The sequence below is a fragment of the Arachis hypogaea genome, chromosome 16 (assembly GCF_003086295.3).
Source record: "Arachis hypogaea cultivar Tifrunner chromosome 16, arahy.Tifrunner.gnm2.J5K5, whole genome shotgun sequence".
NCBI lineage: Eukaryota > Viridiplantae > Streptophyta > Magnoliopsida > Fabales > Fabaceae > Arachis > Arachis hypogaea.
The window spans coordinates 144,401,553-144,427,074 of NC_092051.1; the positions used below are offsets into that span (position 1 = coordinate 144,401,553).

The 25,522-nt window shown below is 27.2% G+C and overlaps 3 protein-coding genes across 5 annotated transcripts; all 3 read right to left on the bottom strand.

Moving 5' to 3' along the window:
* Window positions 1-2,276: 2,276 nt before the first annotated feature.
* LOC140180301 (uncharacterized) lies at window positions 2,277-2,852 on the bottom strand. The gene has a single exon (XM_072220765.1). The coding sequence runs from the start codon at window positions 2,850-2,852 to the stop codon at window positions 2,277-2,279; it is 576 nt and encodes a 191-aa protein (XP_072076866.1).
* Window positions 2,853-8,590: 5,738 nt separating this feature from the next.
* On the bottom strand, window positions 8,591-12,452 carry LOC112697480 (polynucleotide 3'-phosphatase ZDP). Of its 3 annotated transcripts, none has more exons than XM_025750675.2 (9): window positions 12,169-12,452; window positions 11,935-12,005; window positions 11,786-11,842; window positions 11,543-11,619; window positions 11,260-11,341; window positions 10,572-10,688; window positions 10,046-10,176; window positions 9,841-9,910; window positions 8,591-8,864 (listed from the first exon to the last, which is right to left on the bottom strand). In XM_025750675.2, exons 2-9 carry the CDS (start codon window positions 11,980-11,982, stop codon window positions 8,817-8,819), a joined length of 630 nt encoding a protein of 209 aa, XP_025606460.1. In that variant the 5' UTR covers window positions 11,983-12,005; window positions 12,169-12,452; the 3' UTR covers window positions 8,591-8,816. The 3 variants fall into 3 exon arrangements, with proteins under 3 accessions (XP_025606460.1, XP_025606461.1, XP_025606459.1); XM_025750676.2 differs by having other exon boundaries at window positions 12,174-12,311; XM_025750674.3 differs by having other exon boundaries at window positions 11,935-12,334.
* Window positions 12,453-17,668: 5,216 nt separating this feature from the next.
* LOC112697481 (uncharacterized) lies at window positions 17,669-22,702 on the bottom strand. The gene is made up of 6 exons (XM_072221437.1): window positions 22,677-22,702; window positions 21,333-21,806; window positions 20,055-20,340; window positions 19,847-19,945; window positions 18,204-18,327; window positions 17,669-18,101 (listed from the first exon to the last, which is right to left on the bottom strand). Exons 2-6 carry the CDS (start codon window positions 21,770-21,772, stop codon window positions 17,923-17,925), a joined length of 1,128 nt encoding a protein of 375 aa, XP_072077538.1. The 5' UTR covers window positions 21,773-21,806; window positions 22,677-22,702; the 3' UTR covers window positions 17,669-17,922.
* Window positions 22,703-25,522: the final 2,820 nt, after the last annotated feature.

The following is a 25,522-nucleotide window of genomic DNA, read 5'->3' on the forward strand; positions in this document are numbered from 1 at the left end:
AACTGATTTGAGTAATTATTCATTTATTTTTTAATTATATATATATATATATATATATATATATATCCTAACTAATTTTTTTCTTAAATGAATATAAATAATATGGAACCAATTCAAATATATTCATATCAAATCATCCCATTAAAATTTTGACCAACACTATTTAATGATATCGTAAATAGTCTCGTCGAGGAATTAAAGTTGCACAATAAATATAATTAAATAATTTTAATCATTAATGATATTACATATAAAAATAATATATTTAGATTTAAAAAAAGTTTGGTAACTAAAATTTTTTTAATTAACAAAAAAATTTCAAATTTTATTTTATTTATATAATTTAATAATATTTTAATTTTTTATCACACTCTCTTATTAATTCGTTTATTATACTCTTATTAATTTTACTTATTAATGATATTAATTATAATATTATATCCGATTTCTAATTATTAGACATTCCTGTAATCATTATTTAATATTTTTTATAATTTAAATTTTATATTTAAGAATACAATACATACTAATAATAATAAATTAAAGAACTATAATAATAATATTCATTAAATGACTTTAATTATAATTGATTTTTAATTCTTTTATTTCATTTATTATCATCCAAGAGTTAGTAAATGTAAAAATTTTGTTTAATAGGTTTATCATTGTTAGGAGAATTATAAAGGCCGTATACTTTTTCAGAGAACATTGGATATTTCATTAATGAATTGCGGAATTAGTAAGTAGATATGACCGAAATTATCTGAAGAACATTGGATATTTCATTAATGAATTGCGGAAAAGTGGTGATGAGTCTTTGAAATCAGTAGTAAAATGGTGAGAAGATGTTGATGATTCTTTTCCATAAAAAATACATTTATCAGTGTCCTCTTCAACATCGTTTGTACCCAAATACACATCATCACTGTAATCTTTTTGCTTTCAAACTTTGCTCCATGTGGTCAATTTCACCCAGTGCCCCATTTTGATCACTAAATTTTTCTAAACAAAAATTGAAAAGTTTGTTGGCCTTAGGATCAGCGGTATTTTGCTATCAGTGGTATTGAATTTAGAAGACTTGAACAATATAAAACATTTGCAGTTTCCTGGCAAATATCTACTTTCACGATTTTTTGTGTGCATAGGAGGATGCATCAAATAAAAGGAAGGCTAGCACTAGGGTTAAAACCAAGGAATATGGCCTAACATTATTACATTATCAATATTGAAACAATGAACATGGGAAATTATACACATGCTTTTAGATAAAAATTTCTCTTAGAGTTCTTATCTAAAGGTACGATTATAATTTTTTGACTTTGGAATTTTTATTTAAAAACATACATATAATCTTTTATATTATCATTTCAATATAAGGTAATTATTATAGTGCTTAAAAGCAGTATTTAATTTATTAAAAATATTTATAAATTAATATTTTATTTTTAAAATTATAAAATAAATAATTTTAAAAAATATTTAAATTTTATTATAAAAAATAAACTAGACAAAAATTAAAAACTAAACAATAAGCACTATAAAATTCAGTTTAAATAAAATATAGGAAAACAATGAGTTTAATATATACTGTATACAATAGGATAAAATTAAAATTATAATAAGTTAATAATTAATTCCTAATAATTTCCAATTTTAAATTTTAAAAAAATAAAAATTTGGTTTTGGAAAGTTACGTATTCTTCCAATTTTATGCGTACGAAGAATGTGCTGTAGTTTCTTTTTCTTCGGCAGTCTCTTCTATTCTCTCTGCATGCATGGATGCGGCAAAGATCTCCACCATCCGTCGCCTAAATGATTATTTAAATTTTTTTTTGTATTAGGCCAAATTTAAAATAAATTTATTGTACATATAGTCAAAATTTCTCGTTGTCTTTCTAATAGAGTTCATCAGTTTAATGTAATCCACCCCCTATTGCTTGTCCTTAGCTGACACCATGGTTTTTCCTACCCCTATTCCTAATAAGGGCCATTTCTGAGTATTGTGTATTTAGTGACAAACTTAGGCACATGCAAACATATATAGATAATAAATAAATAAATATATTAAAAAGGACAAACTCTCAAAATAGGAGGAATCAACAATTAAAACAAAATATTATTGTAGATAAATTCAACATCGATATTCCTATCAAAACTTCAAAACTAACATAGTAAAATATCCAAATAAATTATACTACCATATATTAGAGGTTTGTTCTGGCTTTATTCATAGAATAACTAACTTAATTATTAGAATAATAAAAAAAAGCTATATATTAAATAGAGAACCAAAATGTAGATATGGCCTTGATAATAGCAGTAGCTTGAGATATTTGACGAGTATACTGTGGAAGCGCTGATGGATCACGTAAAGCTGGATCCTTAAAGTCATTAAAGCAATCAGCATTGTCCTGATCAACCTTATTAAGACCGGTTGTGACAGCTTTGTAACTACGTGCCTTCAAACTTTGTTGCATGCGATCAATTTCATTTAGGGCACCTCTATCACCACTAAGGTTGTCTAAACAACCATCATAAACATCTAATAAGTCAGGGTCACCACCACGTGCAATCAAAGATTTGAGAAAAGTCGTTGTGTTTGTAATATTGGAACGAAGAACTTCAATTGTGAATTGTGCCAAAGAATCAATGTCTGATCCTTTTGCACCACCGGGCTTTGAGTTTAGAATAGCTTTGCAATAGGAAGAGATATCACCTGTTTTGCTGCAAATTTCTTCAACTTCCACAACTTTTGCTGCACAAGATGATGCATGGAAGAAAAGAAAGACCAGTGCTAGGGATAAGATTAAGGGAAATGGTTTAATATTATTATTGACAATGAAATGAGCCATGGTTTTTGATATATTATTTGTATTTTGATGTGGTGTTATATATACTAATGATAATCCTTACATAAAAGATATCCGTATTAATATATAATTAATTCGTATTAATATATAATTAATTAGGATTATGCATGGTGATTCTATAAGAGGAATTTTTTCTTTTTTCTTTTTCACTAATATTTGATTCGTTTTTATAACAATTTTTGAAAAACGGGTAGAGATCTATTTGCGCCAAGATTATAGGTAATCATAAATGTGATGCATAGCAAATAGAGCACAATTTTGGGTATAGTAATTAAATAGGGAATGGAATATTCCTCTACTGAATGTTTACCTCCCTAAAAATAATGTAAATTCTTTACAATATACCTCTTAGCATGCGTATCTTTTTTTTTTTCTCAAAATATTTTTTAAAATATTTTTTTAAAATTATAAAAAAATCAATATTTTTAATGACAAAAATTCTAATAATAATGGTCAATTATTCTAGTAAATCTAATTTATATGTATTGATCTTAATTAAAACATACAAATAATTACAAATAATATCATTAATCTGATAATCACTCCTAGACAAAGGAGAACGAAAGTCTAAACAAAATTATGTTATATTATATATTAAATGAGAATATGACAATGATTATAATAATCTTTTAATTAATAATAATAATAATAATAATAATAATAATAATAAATATTATTAATATTTAGATTAAATTTTTATTTATATAAGACTAAATATTAGATATATTTTTTAAATAGAAAATAAAACTATATAATATATAATAATTTTATATATTTAATAATTTGTTATTATTAATTTTTCTAAAAATATCTGAGCCGTCAAGATCTACACTGTTTTCCTATAAGTGCGACCGTTTCTGTATACCAAGTTTTATGTTTTAAAAGTTTTAACTGAGATCTCATAGTACATTCATAGTTTCTAAAAAAAATAATAGTGATATGTTAAATTATTGTTGGCGGCACTATCTTTGTATAATAAGTTTTGTCACAAGATTTCTTTACTATGCCATATCATACAAAGGGCTTGTTTGGGTGAGGTTCTAAGAAAAGATCTTTTTTCTAATTATCTTTTTTAAAAGATCTTATAGAGAAGTAAAAGTAATTTTATGTTTGAATATCTCATGTAAAAATGTCGTTTTATCTATCAATTATGTTTGGGTATAACAATATAAAAGTACTTTTTTGTTTATTTATTACACGAAAAACATCTTTTTTTAAGGAAAAAAGATATTTTAAAAAAAGATGTAAATTACAGCTTCTCAAAAAGATCTTTTTTTTTATTTTACTAGTACTTTTATTTTTACTATTAGAAATTTGCCAAACACGTTAAAAAATAAAAAAAGATCTTTTTTCATTGAAAAGGGATCTTTTTTTAACAAAATAATGGCGCCCAAACATGCACAAAGTTTTTAGCTCCTTGGCAAGGAATTATTTCATGTTAGGTATAGAAGGATTATAGACAAAGCCAAAGCTTACATTATGCACAATAATTTTAATTTGAATGTATTTTGAATTTTTGATGTCATATGAATATGTTATAAATTATATATGAGAAGATAAATATGATAGATATACTTTCATGGATAGAAGAGTGTGGGAGGAAGGAGAATTGATCAAGGGGTGTGAGTCTTGGGTTGTCTCAACTTAAAAGACTTTTTCATAAGTTTTGTTTTGATTAGTATTTTATGTGGGTTGTGAATGTTTTTTGCATGTGAGAATATATAATATAAAAAAATATTAGAAAAGATGAGATATCATGTATATGTTGTGCAAGCTATGAAACATAAAATTAAAGTTGTCTTACTATATTGCGTTAAATTTTTTTGGTTAAATTACTCTCCCAATTCTATAATTTTATAAACATTATAATTAAATTCTTATGTTTAACATTTTATAATTTAGTTTCTATTCAATTTTAAATTTTGTAATTAAATTTTTATTGTGCCAAAAAAAACCAAAAAAGATAAAGTGCTAAAATATGAAAAAGCAGAATAGCGATTACCTTTTTTTTTTGAAAAAATATACAAAACGCCTCCGGCAATTGTACTGTTTTTATTTTTTATTTTTTGAAAAAACACAAATCCTCCGAACAATTACATTTTTTATTTTTTGAAAAAACACAAATTGCCTTCGACAATTACACTTTTATAATTTTTTATTTTAAAAAACACAAAAATAGCTCCCGACAATTATCTTTTTTATTTTTGTAAAAACACAAATCACCCCTGCCATTTTGACTTTCCAAAAATTACTCTTCAATATTTTAGGAAAAAACCGAAAAACTAACATTTTTTTAGAATTCTCACACACTCTCTCCCAATATCAAATTTTTTTTATTGAGTTGCATAGAGCTAAGTTATTACTGCTATAGCATATAATTAGATATCAGAAACTATTCTAAAACGGATAAAATTGAGACCACGTAAGAAAAAAAAAAAACTAAAACTAAAATTAACACTTACTACAAACATTAAAAATACAATCCCATATACTTATCTATCTATCTATTCTATTATATAAAAATCATATTTCTACATTTAATAATAGAGCTGATACAGCATGCTTTTAAAAATATTTTTTGATTTATTTTTTTTAACTCATTAAATACAAATTATTATGATAAACTAACTATATCAACTAATTAATTTGATTAGATATTTAAATATCATATATTTTATTATAATTTATATCAATTTAATTTAGTAATATTTCCTAATTTATTTATTTTAATATTTTATTTAGTATTTTTTAATTTATTAAACCAAATTTATTGTGTGTACTAATTAATTAATTTGATTAATTTATTAGTCATTAAAATAATAAATTTATGAATAAAATAGATAACTAAGATATTTTTAACTAATAATTAAATCAAATCAAATCAAATCATATATATCGAACTAAATTCAAATCATGTGAATTAAAAACTAAATTAAAATAAGATAATTTCTTACTTATTCAAGTTGAGTGCAATAAATACAAATTAATTTTGTTAGATAATCATAATTGTCTAGTCTATTATATATAGATGGCCACACAAAATTATAAGAATCATGATTTTTGTAGCTCTTGGCCTCTTGCTATTCCAACTCTTCTTTTCTTCTTTTTTTTATGTATAATTTTTTTTATGTATAATTTCTTTTATATTAAATGTATATATTAAGATTATCTCTTTTTTTTATTCTTAAATATTATTTTCTAATGTAACGAAAAAGTGAAAATAACAATAATCATTCACATAATTAAAATAGATAATCTTAATATATACATGACACTATATATATATATCAAGGATTATTATATATGATATATAATTTTTATTCTGTAATGACTATTTGTATAATTTATTGAACAATTTTTTCATCTTAATATTTGATAAATTTAACATACAAAATATTATTTAATATACAAAATAAATAACTTAAGTCATAATCTAATATAAGAAGTATAATAGTGTAAATACTTATTTATTTATTAGTAGTAAAAAAAATGTAAATAGTATTAATTGATATTTTTTTAGTATAAAAACAATAATAAAGGTTATTAATTAAGTTAATTATATAATTAAAAAATTATAAAAAAAATTTAAATAATAATAAAAAATAAAATCACTATTATCACATATTACAAAGTTTATAAAAAAATTGGATAATAAAACAATTCTCAATAGATTATACATTAATTCTGTCAAAAAAAAATAAATAATTAATACATTGGATATTATTATTTACGTACTAATATAATATATATTATCGATTATTAAGTTTATAATTAATTTTTAACCCAATTTTTGGTAATTAAAATTTAAATGATTGAAATTATTAAATGTTGAATATTTTGCATCTAACCAATTTTTTTTATTGAAATTAAAAAGAGATGAGTTGTTAATCAATTCTAAATTTAAAATTAAATTTGAGTAAGAAAATTAAAAATATATTTTAAATTTTATCTCACTAACCATAATTTATTTTAAGATAAGAAATTATTTTGTATATCATATATATTGTAGGATAGTATGGTCATTTGCTATTTTTAATGGTAAATATGGTCAAATAAAATGGTGTAAGAAATTAGAAGAAAATGTATTTATAAGTTTAGGAAATATTAATTTATTTTTCAATAGAATAAATTATATATTAAATAACAAAAATTGTTATTGATTTCTTTTTACACTAACTAATACTCAACGATGGTGTTTCGGTACACCATGTTATCAAGAAATATTAATTAATCTAATAACTTTTGTAATGACATAAGTTTATGAATTTGAAAATTTAAAAATTATTTCATAAGATGTGAAATTTTAACAAGTTACAATGTTGATCATATTGTTTTGACTTTAAAAATGAATATGATATCAACAAATAAAATTATCCGAAATAAATTTCAACAAAAACAAAAATCCATAAGTATTGCTATTAATGAAAAATTATTTTATTCTAAAGACAAATACAATTTTTTTTCTACGGATTTTTTAACTCGGCAAGTCGATGACTAATCCACCACATATTGATGCTCTATTTATTAAAGGTCTATCGCTAACTAAACGAGATTCAAATTTCAAATAATTGCTTAAACGGACAAATGAGATAGCCATTCAACCAATCTAAATTAATTAAAACAAATATTAATTATTTTTAATATTTTTAAATTATAAAATATTTATAATAATAATTACAATAGATATTTTTTATTTAAATTTTAATAAATTTTTTTATATAATTTTATGTATTATCTGTACCTTGCACGGAACATACACTAGTTATAACAAATTGTGTGTCAAATAATTTATTATTATTATTATTAATTTAAAAATTAATATAATAAAGTCTTTTATTAAATTTAAAAATTTATTACTATGATAATAATTATAATATTGAAAAATAAATATTTATAATTTAATTTAAATTGTTGTTAATCATAAAATTATTAAAAATAATATTAATAATTTAACTAGATCAATAAATATATATATATATAATTGAATAAAAATTAATAGATTTTATTTATTAAATTATATATAAATAATGAATTAAATTAAATTAATTAATTAAAAAATTAATTTATATTTTAATATTAATAAAATATTATTATAATTTATTTAAAAAAAATTATATTATATATATATAATATATATAATATATATAATAATTTGAAATTGATAAATTAAATTAAATTCAATTTTTGTGGGCCAAAAGTTTGAGTTTGACCGACCTCTATTTCACTGGGCACACTTCTACCACGATGCTTGGCCTCCACATTGCGATCAGAATATCAATAAGCAAGAAAGTAAATTACATAACACTTCGCATTACTTTTTAGTATTTACTAACCTACTAACTTGACTTATCTTATCTCTTTTAGCATGCATATTGTTATAATCGTTTTTCACCCTCTTAAACAAGAACCTGTGTTATAGTTACGAATTTTTGTATCAAAATTAAAAAAATTTTTATGACACAGTTAAAAAATTTTGACGTTAATTTTTTATTCTTAAAAAGAAAAAGAAAAAAAGAATGAAAAAATTAAACAACTAAAAAAAAAATACATATACAGGAAAATCACTAAAAAGAGGAGAAAAAGAAAAAAAAATACAGACAATAACAAGCTAACAACAATAAAAAAACGAGAGATACAAACGTATACGTTAATGGAGAGTTAGACTCACTAATGAAACTAGTTTTAGTTGAATTTAGACCAACTAAAGCTGCTAAAAAGTCTTAGATGTATAATTTTATCTTATTCGCTCCATCTTTCCCATAAATTGGGGTTAATTTGTTCAAGAAACATAATCTTTTCTATTGCTCTTGCAAAACAACCTTAAACTTTTCAGCAATCCCATTAAACGTGTAGTTAAAATGCAGTGATAGCATACAAAGTAAAATTACTTCAACTTGCTTTAGAAGCAAAAGTTATTAAGAATAACTCTTTCAAATGATGAGACCCTTAAGTGTCAAAGAACTCTTCAGGGACATAAAACTTCAAACCATTCGCCTGCATCATCCATTAAAACAGAATAATCAGAAATATATTACACAACATAATGTAAATGATCTCTTATTATGTATTATCGTATGATAAATTTATTAGGACATTTTTATCCACTACAACCTATAGTTAAAATGTGTACAAAAACAAGTTTTTTAGAATGCGCATTAAATACGACTAAATATCCATTTTGGTCATTGAGATTCACGCAATTACTCAATTTGGTCCCCAAAATTCAAAATTACCTATATTAGTCCTCCATATTCAAGTCCGGATACCAATATGGTCACTCGACTCTTTCCAGCAATGACTAGGCAAACAGAATGTTGAGATGGCACCCTCTCTGTCACGCTTGATGATGAGTAAACGACGTTGTTTATCTTTGGTGTCCAAACAAGTCAGAAATAAAGAATAGCGGAGGTAGAGAAGAAGAAAAATATTTTATTTTAGGTCTCTATCGTTGCTTCTCCCTTCATATAAAAAGGGACGACATTTCTGACTTGTTTGGATGCCAAGGGTAAACGACGTCGTTTACTCATCATCCAACGTGACAGGAAGGGTGCTATCTCAGCATTCCGTTTGTCTAGTCATCGCCGGAAAGAGTCAAGGGACCACATTGGTGCCCGGACTTGAATATGGAGGACCAGTATAAATAATTTTGAATTTCAAGAACCAAAATGGGTGATCACGTGAATCTCAAAGACCAAAATGGGAATTTAGTCCATTAAATACACTTTTAGATTATGCAAATGCTTTTTAAGATTCATATTGCTATAATAATAGAAATGATACAATATGTTAACTATTTGGAGTTTAACTCGGACATAATACTATATATTCAAATAAAATACATAAAAAAAAATTTTACGTGTTGAATATATGCATAACTAGGCCTATCATGCAATAATACATCACATGATCCAATCACGCAGTGCTTTATTTTAATATGCATACAAAACATTGGCGAAGTTGTTTTAACTACCTCTGCAAATTTAATATCAGCATCACTGTGATCTAATTCTCTCCCAGCTGCATCACCAACATAAAAAGATCTACAACACAGAAATGATTATGTTTAAATTTTGCATTCCTTCATAGATAAGTGCCAAGAGCAACTAAACATAGCTATTATAAACTAGTGGAAAAAATAAGCATCGATTGAAGAACTGAATGGTATGAAAAGTAACTCATCCACGTCAATGACAATGCCAGAGTTGAAGTGCTTCTCCATAAGTCGCCACATCCCTGGGTTAGGCTTGCGAAAAGGATCAGCATCCGTTATATTAGCTTTACTAGGTAAACCACAAGCTATGAAAACCTGCAATATATATAATACTATATTAATTATCCTTCATGATCTTTGTATTTTTTCCCCTTAATAATTTCAAAACAAATAGGCAACCAAGGTTATTTTCATTTTTCCTCTTTTAAAATTTTGTTGCATAACGAATACCAATAGCAACTCTCCAAGGATCATTCATCATTGTCCATTGCCCTAAATTTCCATAGCTGGAGAAAACCATTGTGCAGCTTGGTTCCCAACATGTCATTAATAGATAAGAATACTAGATCTGATAAGTGATAACTGTTCAAAATTACGAAGAGATCACTGAAAGAATGAAAAAAGAAACAATACAACAATTTTCAAATGACGAAATAAACTGAATGGTTAGCAAGAAGAGAACATAAACTTTCTACATTTCTTAGCCTCACCTGCATAGGGACCTTCACCGTCTCAATAAAACTATTCAGCCGTCCAATTTTTGAGTCCACAGCTACCTGTCTCTTGTTCTTCCAGCGCTCAATATTGCATTCATTGGTAAAAATTACCTATATGTAGTAGAAGACAGTAACGTTAACCAATGAATTGATTGCATCTACATAAACTACCATATAAGATTCCTTCTAGTATCAATACTATACAGCAAAAGTTTCTTTTGGCTCTTAGTCACTAATTCCCAGACCCTATTACTAGGAATTAAACTAATTTAGCTTGATAAAATATGAATTCGACTAGTGTAACTTGAGAAATGTTGGCTTCATAGTGCGAATTTTTTTTGTCCCCAAGACTCGAACTTGGAGTAAACTACCCGAAAGAGTTTAACACAAACAAAAAGATCTAGGAAAAATTACATGATTGAAAAGCTCCCCAAAAATAAACGTTTACTATCTTTGATGGGAGGTTTCCGTTTCGGTTTTCTCAGGGTCCCTTTTATTGGGGCCAGAATCAATCCAATATCATTTTGGTAGTTTATTCGACAAACCTGTCCATTACTTGACCGGCTTGGTCTTGGGACTAAATAAAGATTTGAATGAACAAAATACAGAATAACAGGTAAAAAATTAGAGGCAAATTTCCAAAATAGATCTCAGCTAGCTTTTATAGGTTAGAAGGACACACCAGCTTGTAGCCATCATGATATAAGCTCTGTAGTTTATCAGGAATTGAAGAATACATGAGTGACCAAGCATTTGGACCCACTCTGGAAGTAAAAAATAGGCACAAAAATCAACAAAAAAATGAAGCTCATGCACTTGAAAATGACAATAAATAATAATAACTAGAAGCACTAATATAGCTATGCCAGCAATATATAACCAGAAGCACTAACATTTTGCAATAGCATTTCCCGTTCAAACCAATATTGCCATCAATTTACATCATATTTCGGAAGAAGATTTACATATTCACAGCAGTTTTTGCGAGAGTTCCATCAAAATCAAAGGCAGCAATCTTACTTGAGTCGTGCAAACCATCATCCTGGAAATTATTGAAGCACAGAACAGAACAGAACAAAGAGGAAAAGGTAATTAAAATTTACATGAACGTAATTTTAACTGCAGAATTTATACAAAGTATACCCCGATTTTAAAATCCAACCAAACTATAATCAGAAATAAGAAAGCGACATTATTAACTTCTTCACCAGTTCATTAAATATGACTGTCTGAAATGCTTTCCATTTCGGTAAAAGGGTAGCATCCTGAAGCAAGCAACAAAGTTTAAAGTTTAAGATTGTTTTCGTATTATCAAACACCTTATGTGCATATGAGGACCACTACATTTTAAACATACTCTGTACTTGCTTTTCACTTCAGAAAGTGAATAGTTGAAGTCATCCATGTCCTCAAAGTTAGAATACAAAACTGTAAGAGTACATATGCAGAGATTAATCATCAGAATTCAGAAATGTGAAGGAGTAAATAAGCTAAAAGCAACAGTCTAATGTTTACTGGTTCAACTACACGACAATTTCATAAATTATGAAGAAAATAGTCTGCTACACATAATTCTAAATCAAAATCTAACCTCACCAATTCTTGTTTTTTCTTGTTATAAGCACAAAGAGAGTGTTAGAAAACGATGGAATATAGACAAATGCAATGTAAAATATGTAATGAGTTTCTATGCAATCAAGGAGCTATCTATTTCCTTCAAACACGTTTTCCGAGAGGCAGATTTCTGTGGGATTACAGTGCTTCCAGACTCCTCCCCTTTTCCTCGGCAATTGGAGATCATAAGAGAAGAGTAAATGCTTTAGTGTGAAGTGTTTTGTTTTTAGGCCCTCTTGGTAATCAAACAAAAATAATGACAAATTAGGAGTTAGACCTTTGACTAATTGTCTTATATCCCATGAGATAAATGTAAAGTACGGATATCATATTTGTTTGAATGGTGGTATTTATATGTTGGATATATTTCGAACACGATGTTTATTAATATTTGTCTATTTTTAATAATGTCTTAATAAAAAACAAAAAAAATTTAGACATGTTTACACACATTTAAATACTATTATGTGTTAGTATGTCTAATCTTATTTTTAATTTATATTTTTAAAATAAATTTAGAAATAGTAAATATTATTTATTAAAATAAAAAATATTTTAAATACTTTATATAATTAAAATAGGATAAAAAGTCAAATTCGTCTCTAAAAAATTACTTATTCTTTAAATTAGTTCCCAAATTTTTTTTAATTAAATTCGTCTTTCAAATATTTTAAATTAATTGCATTAGTCTTTTTATAATTTTTTGTTGATGGTATAAAAATGTGTTAATATTGCACATTAAGTAATGCTATAACACACACATGAATCTTAATTGACTTTTAGCATGATAAGTTTATAGAATTAGATCAATCAAAACCTAATTAAGGAAAAAATTTGAGGCATTGGGATGTCACAATTTAGGATTGATTTGTTATAATTTCATAAATTTATTATGTTAGCCGCCAATTAAGATTGTGTGTGTTGTGGTGTTACTTAATATGTCATATCAACAAATTTTAACGTTACTAGCAACGGAAGGACTAAAATGACTAACTTAAAATCTTTGAAAGACGAATTTGATTAGAAAATTTTTTTCAAAGACAAATTTCGAGAATGAATAATCTTTTCAGAACTAATTTAACAATTCACTCAATTAAAATAAGATATTAAAAATAATTAAAAAATTAATTGATATTTTAATATCAATGAAATATCAAAATATCATTACGATATATCTAAAAAATATTTTATATTTTATATATATATGTATTCTTGTATCTTATAAGATTTTAAAATTTGTGTGTCAACATGTCCTATATTATATCATATTCTATATCGTATCGTGTTCCATATCTGTGTCAGTGTCGAAATAAATAAAAAGATTCTTTGTTTAAAAAAAGAATAAATATAAAGAGAGATTGGATAGAGAATCTTTCATTTGTATAGTTTAGTATAGGGACACACTAATATAAAGATTCACTTTATACAGATTCGATATAGATATATTTTGTGGTTAAAACTAGTGACATTGTCCTTTTTTTCATTAGACAGTTCCAATATAAATGCAAAGGCTGTAATTGTAACACAATACAACTATTTGCAGATTATTAAATATTAATTATTAATTCTGTTTGAAAATAATTGATACTCTAAAAATATTTTATTGGAAATGTTTTTAGTTAACAGCAGATCTTTAATAAATAAAGCACTAATATATGGCCTTGACCTGATGAGTTAAAAAATAGTCACACTTCTTTTAGAGACAAAGGTTGTGAAAGAGATGGTAGAGATAGCAGAGGCAAAAGTCATAGAAAAAGAAACACTCCTAGGCAATGTTCATTTTGTGGCGTAGAGAACTATTTGGTGGACAATTGCTACAAAAAGAATGGCCTCCCTCCACAACTCAAAGCCAAGACAACCCATAACATTAACAACATCACTGCTGAGATAATTGATGAGAAAGGTCATGACACTATTGATATCTACAAAAAAAAAAGGTAGTGTCTCCCAAACCTCATTTACACAATAACAAAAGCAAGCTCTGACATTGCTATAAAATCATGGAGCCACCACTTCTCACAATGTGAACAACATTTCTACTGTCACAGACCCTAAGTCATCCGATGAAAGTAATTCTGCGATTATGTCCATCGTTTTATCACAGAATAATGACTTTTGAACAATTGATACAGGAGCTATTGTCTATGTTATACATATTTTTGTTGCATTTTATTCACACCAAACAATCAATTCTATTAGAATTGGGCTCACAAACAAAAACATTGTCACAATTTCAATTTGTGGCATAGTCAATTTCTAACACATTGTATCTCATATTTTTTACATTCCACCTTTTGCATTAAATCTGATTTCAGTCTCGAAATTAACAGAATCAATTGATTGTCAATTTACTTTTAACAAATTTGGTTGTGAGATATAAGACTACCATACAATGAAGATAATTAAAGCAGCTGAACTTACTGAGGATTTAGATGCAATAAAAACAAATACTAAGAAATTGACTGATCACATAGCTATGCAACTCACAACAGCAGCTTCACCAGTCACACACCACACTGATAAAAAACTTTGGTATATTAAACTAGGTCATATTTCATTTAATAAATTGCATTCCATGCAACAATTGTATCCAACAAGTTTTAAGTTTAAATTTAATAAAGATGCTGCTACTCTTTCTTACAATTCATGTCATTTGTCTAAGCATAAAAGAAACTTTTTCCTTACAGTTTTCCTAAAACTCAATTTTACTTTGAAGTCATTCATGTAGATATTTGAGTCCCATCAATGTTACTTCTACAAAAGAAAACAAATATTTTTTAACAATAGTAGATGATCATAGTAGGTATACATAGATTTTTCCAATGAGTTTAAAATCTGATGCAGTAGTTTTAATTCAACAATTTGTAATTTTTGTTCATACTCAATTTAAAAAGAAAGTTAAATGCATCAGATCTAACAATAACAAAGAATTTCAAATGCATGAATTTTACAAATCAAAGGAAATTATATATTAATTCTCATGTTTTGAAATTTCTCAACAGAACGGGATTGTCGAAAGAAAGCGTTAGCATTTGCTTTAAGTCATCAGAGCAATCTTGTGTGAGTCTTGTGTTCCACATTACTATTAGGGTTTGGCAGCAAAATATGACACTCAAATTGTCAACCAAATTCCCAACAATTTACCAGCCAACAAGAACCCCTCTAAGATCCTTTATTACAAAACTACAAATTTTGAAAATTTAAAATGTTTGGATGTCTTGCATACATTTTTACACTATCGGCACATTGGACTAAATTAGATGCTAGAGTAAAAAAGTTGTATTTTTTATTTCAAAGAAGGTACAAAAAATTTCTTATTATTTGACATCACCAATAATAAATTGATAGTATCTAGAGACATTATTTTTTATCACAACATCTTTTCTTTTAAAGAAAATAAAGTTGCAGCATCTCATTTGACATCATTAGACTTGACTCACAAAAATACAATCACATGCCACAATTTCTTTCACCCCTCAAATTCAATCACATGCAGCATCATCACATAATAACAATAGCATAACATTATCTCATCATGATCACTCACAACAAATCACACAACAACACCTTAGGAGATTCGAAAGAATAAAAAGGAAACCAGTTCATCTAGAGAATTTTTATTACATGCAAACTTCTAAAGAGACAACAACCACAACTAATTGTAGGTATTCAATTTCTAATCATTTATCGTATCACAATCTTTCAACTACACATAGAACTTTGTCCGTGAACATTGCATCATCCATTGAGCCAAAATATTGTGAAGAAGATGTGACCGAATCTTGTTGGAGAGATGATATTTTAACTGAGATGGAAGCCTTGAATACAAATAACACTTGGATGATCACTCTTTTACCTCCAGGTAAGAAACTAATAGGTTGTAAATAGGTCTTTAAGTTGAAATCGAAACCCAATGGCAACGTTGAGAGGCATAAAGCGAGGCTCATAGCAAAAGGGTACAATCAAACATAAGTATTTGACTTCTTTGATACTTACAGTCCAGTTGCAAAAATAACTACACTTAGGATTCTCTTATCCTTAACAACAACAAAGGGTTGGCTACTTCAACTCGACGTCAATACAACTTTCCTCCATGGCGATCTAGATGAGGAAGTTTACATGAGTTTACCTTCGTGCCTCAACGTGGAGAAACCTGACATGATTTGCAAATTAACCAAGTCGCTTTATGGCCTCAAACAGGCCAATTGACAATGGAATGTCAGGTTAACTTCCTTAATCTTGAGTTTAGGCTACTCACAATCCAAACGTGATTATTCCTTATCCACTAAATCAAACAATAGTGCTTTTACTGCTGTTTTTGATTATGTAAATGACCTCATTCTCACAGGAAATAACCAATTAGAGATCAACATCACCAAACAACAGTTACATGCAGTATTCAATTTAAAGTACTTCTTGGGCCTTGAGATAGCTAGGTCAAGCATTGGTATTGCAGTTCACCAAAGAAAATATGTCTTAGACCTTCTCAATGAATACAAAATGATCGAACTCAAGCTTGTTATAACTCCAATGGATTATGCAACCAAACTGGCCAAGGATTCAGCACCAGCATTTCCAGACGTGTCAACTTATAGACATCTCATTCGTAGACTCATCTATCTCACAACAATACGGCCAAATATTTCATTTGCAGTTGGAAAATTAAGCCATTTTTTGGATTGTCCTACCACTGTTCACTACAATGCAGCTCTCCAAATTCTCAAATATCTGAAGAATGCCCCAGTAGCAAGTCTCTTATTCTCTATCTCCTCAAACCTGCTCCCTTCTGGCTATCTCCTCAAACCTGCTCCCTTCTGGCTACTCAGATGCTAATTGGACAGCATGTCTAGACAGTAGAAGATCAGTCTCTGGCTACTATTTCTATTTAGGCACTTCACTCATCTCATCTCATAGAAGAGCAAAAAATAAACAACTATAGCTAGATCATCATCTAAAGCGGAGTATAGGGCATTGGCACTTGCAACGTGTGAAGCTCGATGGATCTCATTCATTCTTACTTACCTACATGTTCCAGTCACTAAATCCAACCTATCTATTGTGATAGTCAATCTGCAAGGTATATAGCCGCTAATCGAGACTTTCACGAGCGTATCAAACATATTGAAGTAGATTGTCATGTAGTAAGGAAAAAAAATAATTTTTGGGCTCGTCAAATCAGGCTTAACTAAGTTGGAAATCCTCAATATTTTCGATGCCAATTTTAGGAAAAATGTATGAGTTTTTGTATGCATATAGTTTTTTCATTGTATGAGTGTATGTATGTGTATGTTTTTTTTTCTTTCATTTGTAATCAATGTAAATAATTAAGGCATTTTATGTAATGACCAAGTGCATACTTACACAATTTTTACTGTAAGTTGCCAAATCTTTTTAGATTTGACAGTTTAGGGGAATGTCACATAGATAATATAGCTAATACACATATAAGAAGTGAGTGCAGTAGCGATAAGCACATATTAGTACAATATAGATAGTTATATAAGTTCAGAGTATATAACCCATTTTTTATCCAATGTCATTTAATCGAAAGAGTGAAAACTAGAATTGTTAGTTCTTTCGACCACATTCTCTCTTTCTCTAGTTTATGTGACTTTCACATCCAGACCTTCAATAGCTTCCAATTAAGAATTTCACAATAAGAGCATGAAATCACTACTCCTCCATCCGAATCTAGCTATATTTCGTGCTGCTCATTTGAATCAACCACTAATTATAATCTTGTGTTTAGGAAGTTTCCAACAACTGAAATAAACTCGTGAGGCTTTTCTTCATGCGGCAAATGACCGCATTGCTTAATTACTTGAAGCGATGATCCTGCTATGATGCGTGAAAGTCTCTCTGCATTCCAAGATGGAACTAATGGATCGCTGTCACCAGTCACAATCAGCACTGTTCATTCAAACATTTATCAATTATAATCAGTATATATATATATATCGATATAAGATTAGTGGTTATTATTAGTGACATGAATGAGATAAATCTTATTACCAGGGCATGATATTTGATTAAGCCTCTGCCTAAGTGAAGGTTTTGTTTTAGGTTCCTCCTCGGTCAGAAGCAATGCTGCAACGTATTCTAACAGTGCCCTATCCCAATCCTTAGTCATCAATGGCTGCATTAAATGACCAAAAGTTGTTGAATAAATATGAGTTTAATTTATAATGTGAGCAAATTAATTTGCACGTGATAGTGGTGCAGGAGGTGAACTGCGAAAGAATCATGCAATTTGGTGATTTACTATGGTGCACCAGCACCAGGAAGAATTTGTTTTTCACACAACTCGCTCCACAAATTCTTTTTTCAAAAAATTCTTAAAAAATTAATAATACAATCGTTCCAATAAATTTCTTTTTAACTCTTTAAAGAATAAAGTATTATTTTAATTTTTAATATTTTATTTAAGTTTTAATTTTGTCTAAAACATTTAAAATATTTTATTTTTGTTTTAAATATTTTATTTTATTTTTGTTCTTTAGTCAAAACTAAATTTTTTTTTTCAAAAATATTTTTTATTTTTATTCTCTTATTTTTTTCTATTTTCACTCTCAAATCACTGTAATCATGAGTATGACCATTATAATTACGATTTTTATCATTATCTTAGATGAAAATTATAATAGAAGAAATAGTATTTTTTTTAAAGAATTAATTTTGACCTTAAGATTAAAATAGAATAAAATACGATATTTGGGATAAAAGTAAGATGTTTTGAAAATTCGAGACGAAATTACGAATTAAACTAAATTTTAGGAATTAAAATAATATTAAAATATTTTAATTGTTTTAGTTAAATGATAATTAGATCTTTAAAATTTTTGACTTTAGACTAATTAATTCCTAAAAAAATTACTAATTTGGTCCTCCAAGATAGCAAACAGTGAACACATAATGTTTTTCTATCAATTCATCAACTAAAACTTAACGGTGATGCTTATATATACTGTTAGTTACTCTGACGTGTTTATCTATGAAAAATAGTCATGTAGATAACAATTTTTGGTACGAAACTTTATTTGTTTTAATAGAATTTATGATAAATACTTAAAAGATAATAAATGTTTCATTGTCAAAAACTATATTATTTTCCTGCTCATGTGACAAAAATGAGAATACGAGATATGCACCACTGTAAATAATAAAATATATAGACAATTTAATTTTGTTTTGCACTATTTATTGAGAAAAAATTATATATGTCCACCGTTTACTATCTTAAAAGACTTAATTAGTATTTTTTTTCAAAGACTATAGTTCAAGGTCAACCATTTCCAGAATTTAATTATCATCACCTTATTCTATTTTTTTTAAATAAATACTATTCACCTCCTGCAAATTAATTTTTTTAAAAAATACATTCGTCTCCAACAAATTACTTTTCTAAAAAAATTAAAATAAAAATTTCCGAGGAATTGCCTTTCAAAAATTCAAAAAAAAAAATTGTAATCGGGCTAACCAAACAAAACGAAAAACTAATCATGTTCATCAGTGTTAAACTCTTGTACTTATCACCTTCTAATTATTATATACAGATTCTAGCACTTATTAATGTGCCTAAAATTAACATAATACTAAACTTATGCCTAGATATAAAAATGAAAGAAATGAATGACAATGAGAGCGAGCGATTATACCTTTTTGTAAGCACTAAGGACATGCTCCGTCACCTGGTTTGGGTCATACCATGAATTTCGAACTACAGCAGTACCAAACTTATCAACAAGCACTCTCACCTGATGACATTATATATCATGATGAAAAATTAAGTAACTAGCTTAGATATAGTATAGTATATATAGTATCTCAATTAAACAATTTATAATTAATTAATTATTTGATTACCAGCATTATAGCAAGGGATGAACGCAGGATGGCATAAAAGAATTTCCTAGACGAACGTATGATTTCCTTCATGATTGGTGTTAGTGCATGTGCCATGAACTCGACAATCTTGGAGGACATGTTATAAAGCACAGAATTTGGAATGTTGCTTATAGAGTAGTTATGTTGAATTGGTAGATTTTGTTTAAGAGGAGCAAGTATTGCTGGGGAAACAAGGATGAGAGCAGCAACACGTTCAGGAGCCTCAAAATATGCATTCACTGCTACTGCTGCACCCGCTGAATGCCTGCAACAACATCAGTTGTAGTGATGTCATTTTCTTATTAATTAGTAATAATAATAATCTAATATTGTTGTTTTATATTCCATTAATAATATTCTTTATTTTTAAGTATTTATAGAAAATATTTTTTTCATTTTTTTAAGAAAAATTTTACAAAAACATTGTCATGCTAACTACCTGACCCATTATTGCTGCCAATGACTCATAACTATAATAATGAGGATAATGTTACAATAAAGAGGTGATTGTTAATGAAAAGTGAATTTTTTTTTTATAAAAGAAAGTGTTATAAAACAAAAAATAAATCATGTGAATTTTTAGGCTTTTTATTTTTAGTATTGTGATTTAAGTGGTATTTTTTAGTAATGTGAATATTTGATGTATTTTTTTTAGTGTGGATATGACAAATTTGAGAGTTAGATTTGTGATTTTAAATTTTTTTGTTGAAAAAATATAAATTTAAAGGTCAAAATTTGTAGTTTATAATTTTTTTCCACAAAACTGATCTACCAATTTATTTATTCCTTAAAAAAAAAATTTAGACCACATAAATCTAAAACTCAGATCTTTCTATTATCCCAAATTGGACCCTAAATTTTGTTTCTAAAACAAAACTGAGCTTTCAATTTGTGAATTCCAATTAAAAAAAATAATCTTCATATTCATAAAAAACATACTATTTTTTTGTAATTAAGCATAACACATTCTGAATTTTTATATCTAACAAAATTAGCCAAATTTTTATTCTTAACTTAATTTTATTTACATTTCACTAAAACACATTTCTGTATTAATTAAAATAACAATATATAAAATTATACTATTCATATAAAAATGTCTATACATAAAAATAATAATTAAAATGAAAATACTTAATTATTATATTAAATTGAGATATCTTTTTGTGAGTAAATTATCTCTGTTAATATTTACTTAACAACTAAAACAGACGAGAAGAGAAGAGAAAATACAATTAATGAAATAACATAACATACCCTACTAAAATAGCGTTGCCAGCAGTGTTTACTAAATCAAGGAAGGACAAGGTTGCAAGAACTGAGAATGCCATAGAGTATGGATTATAATTATTTAGAGCTTTTACTGAAGAAGAAGAAGTAGAAATTGGTCTTGATGTTAAGCCAAAGGCTGGCCTATCAAAAGCAATAACTTTTGAACCGCTAACCTCAGCCAAAGGTTTCATCACTTGTTCCCATGAGAATACCGAGGCTCCAAAACCATGCAACAGAATCATAGTAGGATGAGATAATAATTCATATTCATCAGCACAAGGATGTTGTATCTTGTGGTGAATTTCAACTCCATTGAAATGACAAAAACAACTATCGTCATCAGCTAAGAGCTTTGGATCCACTATTAGTTCATCTTGATCCATGCCAGCTACCACATTATTATTTCTCTTCTTCTTCGTTCCCATGTTCAACAACTGCGATGCCTTCAAAACCTGAAACCTGATGCATGCATGTAACAAATAAGAAACACACAATTTCAGTAACAATAATCGTATTTTTCATATTGTTTAATATTTTCATTGTCTACTTGTACTTTTTTTAAAAAAAAAATATTACATACTCTGTACATACGCAAGAATTGAAAAGAATTTTGTGGCTATTTTTTATTTTTTCTAGCAAGATGACTAACAAAATTTAATATTTTTAGTTAATACTTGATTAATTTTAATTTTTAAAATAAAAATTAGCCTAAAATATTAATTAGTTAATATTGATAAAAAAAAATTGTTTATCCTTATATTTTTTTTTAATATGACTTTTTTGTCATACATATTTAGTAGTAGTTATTGTCATGAAACCACTCATCCCAAAAGCTTAAACTGATGGGAGAAGGTAATATCTTTAACATTTCCCCTCAAGCAAGAGCCTCTCTTTTGGGTTTGCTTGATTTTCTATTCTTTTTCACTTTTTGGGTTCTCCAAGGATCTGAACTCTTGATCTTTCGGACATAGAGCTCTGATACCATGTCATGAAATCACTCATCCCAAAAGTTTAAGCCATAGGAGAAGGTAACATTAATGGTTATATCTTTAACAGTTATTATAATATCAATACTACTAACACTACTACATACTTGAGAATTAAGAAAATAAAAGAAATGAACTAACAGATATATTTAGAAAATCATATGAAAGAAAAGATGCCTTCGTTACAATACCTCTTTATGAAGATAGAATTAATCAACAAGTAATTATTAATAACACGCTATTAATTTTTCTATAATAGAGCACAAAATTTTCTCTTTATGACAAAAGATTGGAACCAAAATATATATGAGAAAAGAAAATCTAAAAAGGACTTGTATTTTACTTTTTAAGAAAATACTTGCTCTGTAGAATGGCAAGTCATTTGAAATACATATTGTTCTCTATTTATAGAAAAGTTCTTTCACGATACTACATTAATTGGTAATATCAGAAGGACAGCGATCCGAATCGGCATGTTTAATTTTATCTTTGACTAAAATATAATAATAAAACAATTTTATAACTCCTAATAAATTTTCCATATTTTGCAACCACGTATATTTTAGAATTTTCAAGGCCACAAATTACAATGTGGCTTTTACAATATCATTTAAATTTTAAAGTTTCATCAGAATGTTTGGCAAACTCTTAACGATAGCTTTTTTTTTATTTCTTAATTTAGAAAAAACTATAATAATTCCCGTAAAAAATTTTGAAAAGAGAATATATATATATATATATATATATATATATATATATAATATTAAAATATATACCAATAATTAAATCCAAAGTAATAAAGAATTTATTTACTATCATAAGTTTGCTATATTTCTTTTTAATTTTTTTTAATATATTACTAAGTTTCAGTACTTTTAAGTTTTAAGTGGTATCATTTTTTGATATATTACATTATTCAAACGTATACATTATGATGCCTTGTTTAGAAATTTATTCTCTCTCCACGTTTCTATCAAATTTTTTCGTTGTAATAATCCTGTCCACGTAAATAAATTAACGAATTTAGTTAATTCGTCTTAAGTATAAGACAAAATTATAAATTAAAATAAAATTATTAAAAAAGTTATTAAAAATATACTAATTTAAAATTTTAATATATTTATTCTATATTTGTTAAAAAGATTTTAAATTTTTTTATTAATAATAATTTTAAGAATATATATTAATTTAATTAAACTCATAAATAAATAAATAAATAAATAAATAAATAAATAGTGCTAAAGATTTCTCCTAGTTGTGGACAATAAACTTCCAAGTTCGACCACTTGTCGGTCGTTGAAATTATTCTTGAAATTCATATGTTTCTAAAGTGATTCATGATTCACATGCACCAAATAGAAGACCCTCTAACTTACCGATGCAACTAACGCATTAATTATCGGACATTAAATGGCGGATGCTACTTGTCAAACTTAGCATTAAGTAATTTTTGTTTGTTTTTAAAGTTTGAGCTGAAAATTAAAATTATTTTTTATTTTTTATTATTAAAATTATTTTTATTATTATAAAATATTATAAAATTATCTTTTTTATTTTTGTTTTATTTTTTTTATTAAATTATCTTTAATAATTAATAAAAATAATATTCAAAAATAAAAACAAAAACACCCCATTTTCACTATCACTCGATATTTTTTTTTGAATTTTCTCTCCATTCCTTTTCTTTTACTCTTTTAGAATTCTTTTTCTGCGACGTCTTCTTTTTCTGCCAATGGCTCGACACTGTCTTTTCCGACGAGGTATACAATTTCGCCTTCCAGTCCCACGTTGTTGTCTTTTACGAGATCCCTGACTACACCGCATATGTCGTCGCCACCGGGTCCTCCACCTTCTGAAGGCCGTACGCTCCCACATCTCCGCCACTGAGTGCTCGCACATCTGGTATTACTAGGTGAGATCCTCGCAGAAGTGAGAATTTTGTGACGCACAACAAGTTTTTCACCTTTGTTTTCCTCACTTGCAACAATACTGTTAGAAAGGATAAGAGAGAATAATAGAAAAACTGTTTATGTGTATTCAAGTTGTCTATTCAAGTTGTCTACTCAAGTTGTCTAAGAATGATACAATATAAAAGGGTATTTATAGGAGTTAAAAAAATCGTAATAATAAAGACGTAATATTCTATAATAAATATTCAAATATATTAAATAATTCTAATTGATTCTAATTATATTCTAACAAATATAAGGCTCGATTCCTTCCCCGCCAAATGGCAAAACCTGAACACAATTGCCACTTCTCGTCTGATACAACTCAATCTTTCCATCACTCACTATCACCACATATGAAGAAATCTCTCCCACCAAGTCCAACCCGAGACGAAACACCGGACTTCCTTCCTCCTTTTTTTGTTTTTTTATTTTTTTGAAGAACATAAAAATCATTTCGTTCTTTTTAATTTTTTTAATTTCTGTTGTTGTTGATGTTGATCTAAAGTTACGGTTGATAATTGTTGAATTATTGTTAAATTTAAAATTAAAATATGTTTTGTGGTTGTTATTGTTGTCGAATTGGTTGAAGGGGGAGGGTTTTTCGTTTAAACTGAAAAGAAGATGATTGTTGAATTGTTGTTAAATCTGAAATCGAAATTTATTTTGTGGTTGTTGTTGTTGGTGAATTGGCTAAAAAGAAAAGATTTTTTGTTTAAGTTGAGAAGAAGAATTGGGGTTTGGAAGAGGAGGAGTTCAAAGAGAGTAGGAGGAACGGAATGGGGAGAAAACAAGGAAGAGTAGATCTGGGGAATGGGGGTGGGGGGTTTGTTTTTGTTTTTGGGAAAAGGGGAGTTCGAAAAGGAGTAGGAGGAAGGGATGGGGAGAGAACAGGGAAGAGATATCGAGGGTGGAGGTGGAGGTGGAGGTAGGGGTTTGTTTTTGTTTTTTGTTATTATTTTTTAATATTATTTTTATTATTTGTTAAGGAAAATTTAGTCAACAAAATAAAATTGATATAGAAAGAAACGATTTTATAACATTTTGTAATGTTGAGAATGATTTTAATAAGAAAAAAAGTCAGAGACGATTTTGATTTTTACCTCAAACCTTTGGGACAAAAAAAGTACTTAACCCTAGATGTTACTGTTTTTTTTACATATGTAAGAATGAGGTATTCTCTTGTTGTGTCAAGTGCATATGTGAAAGAATTAGAAGTGATATTTTATATTGAATTAGT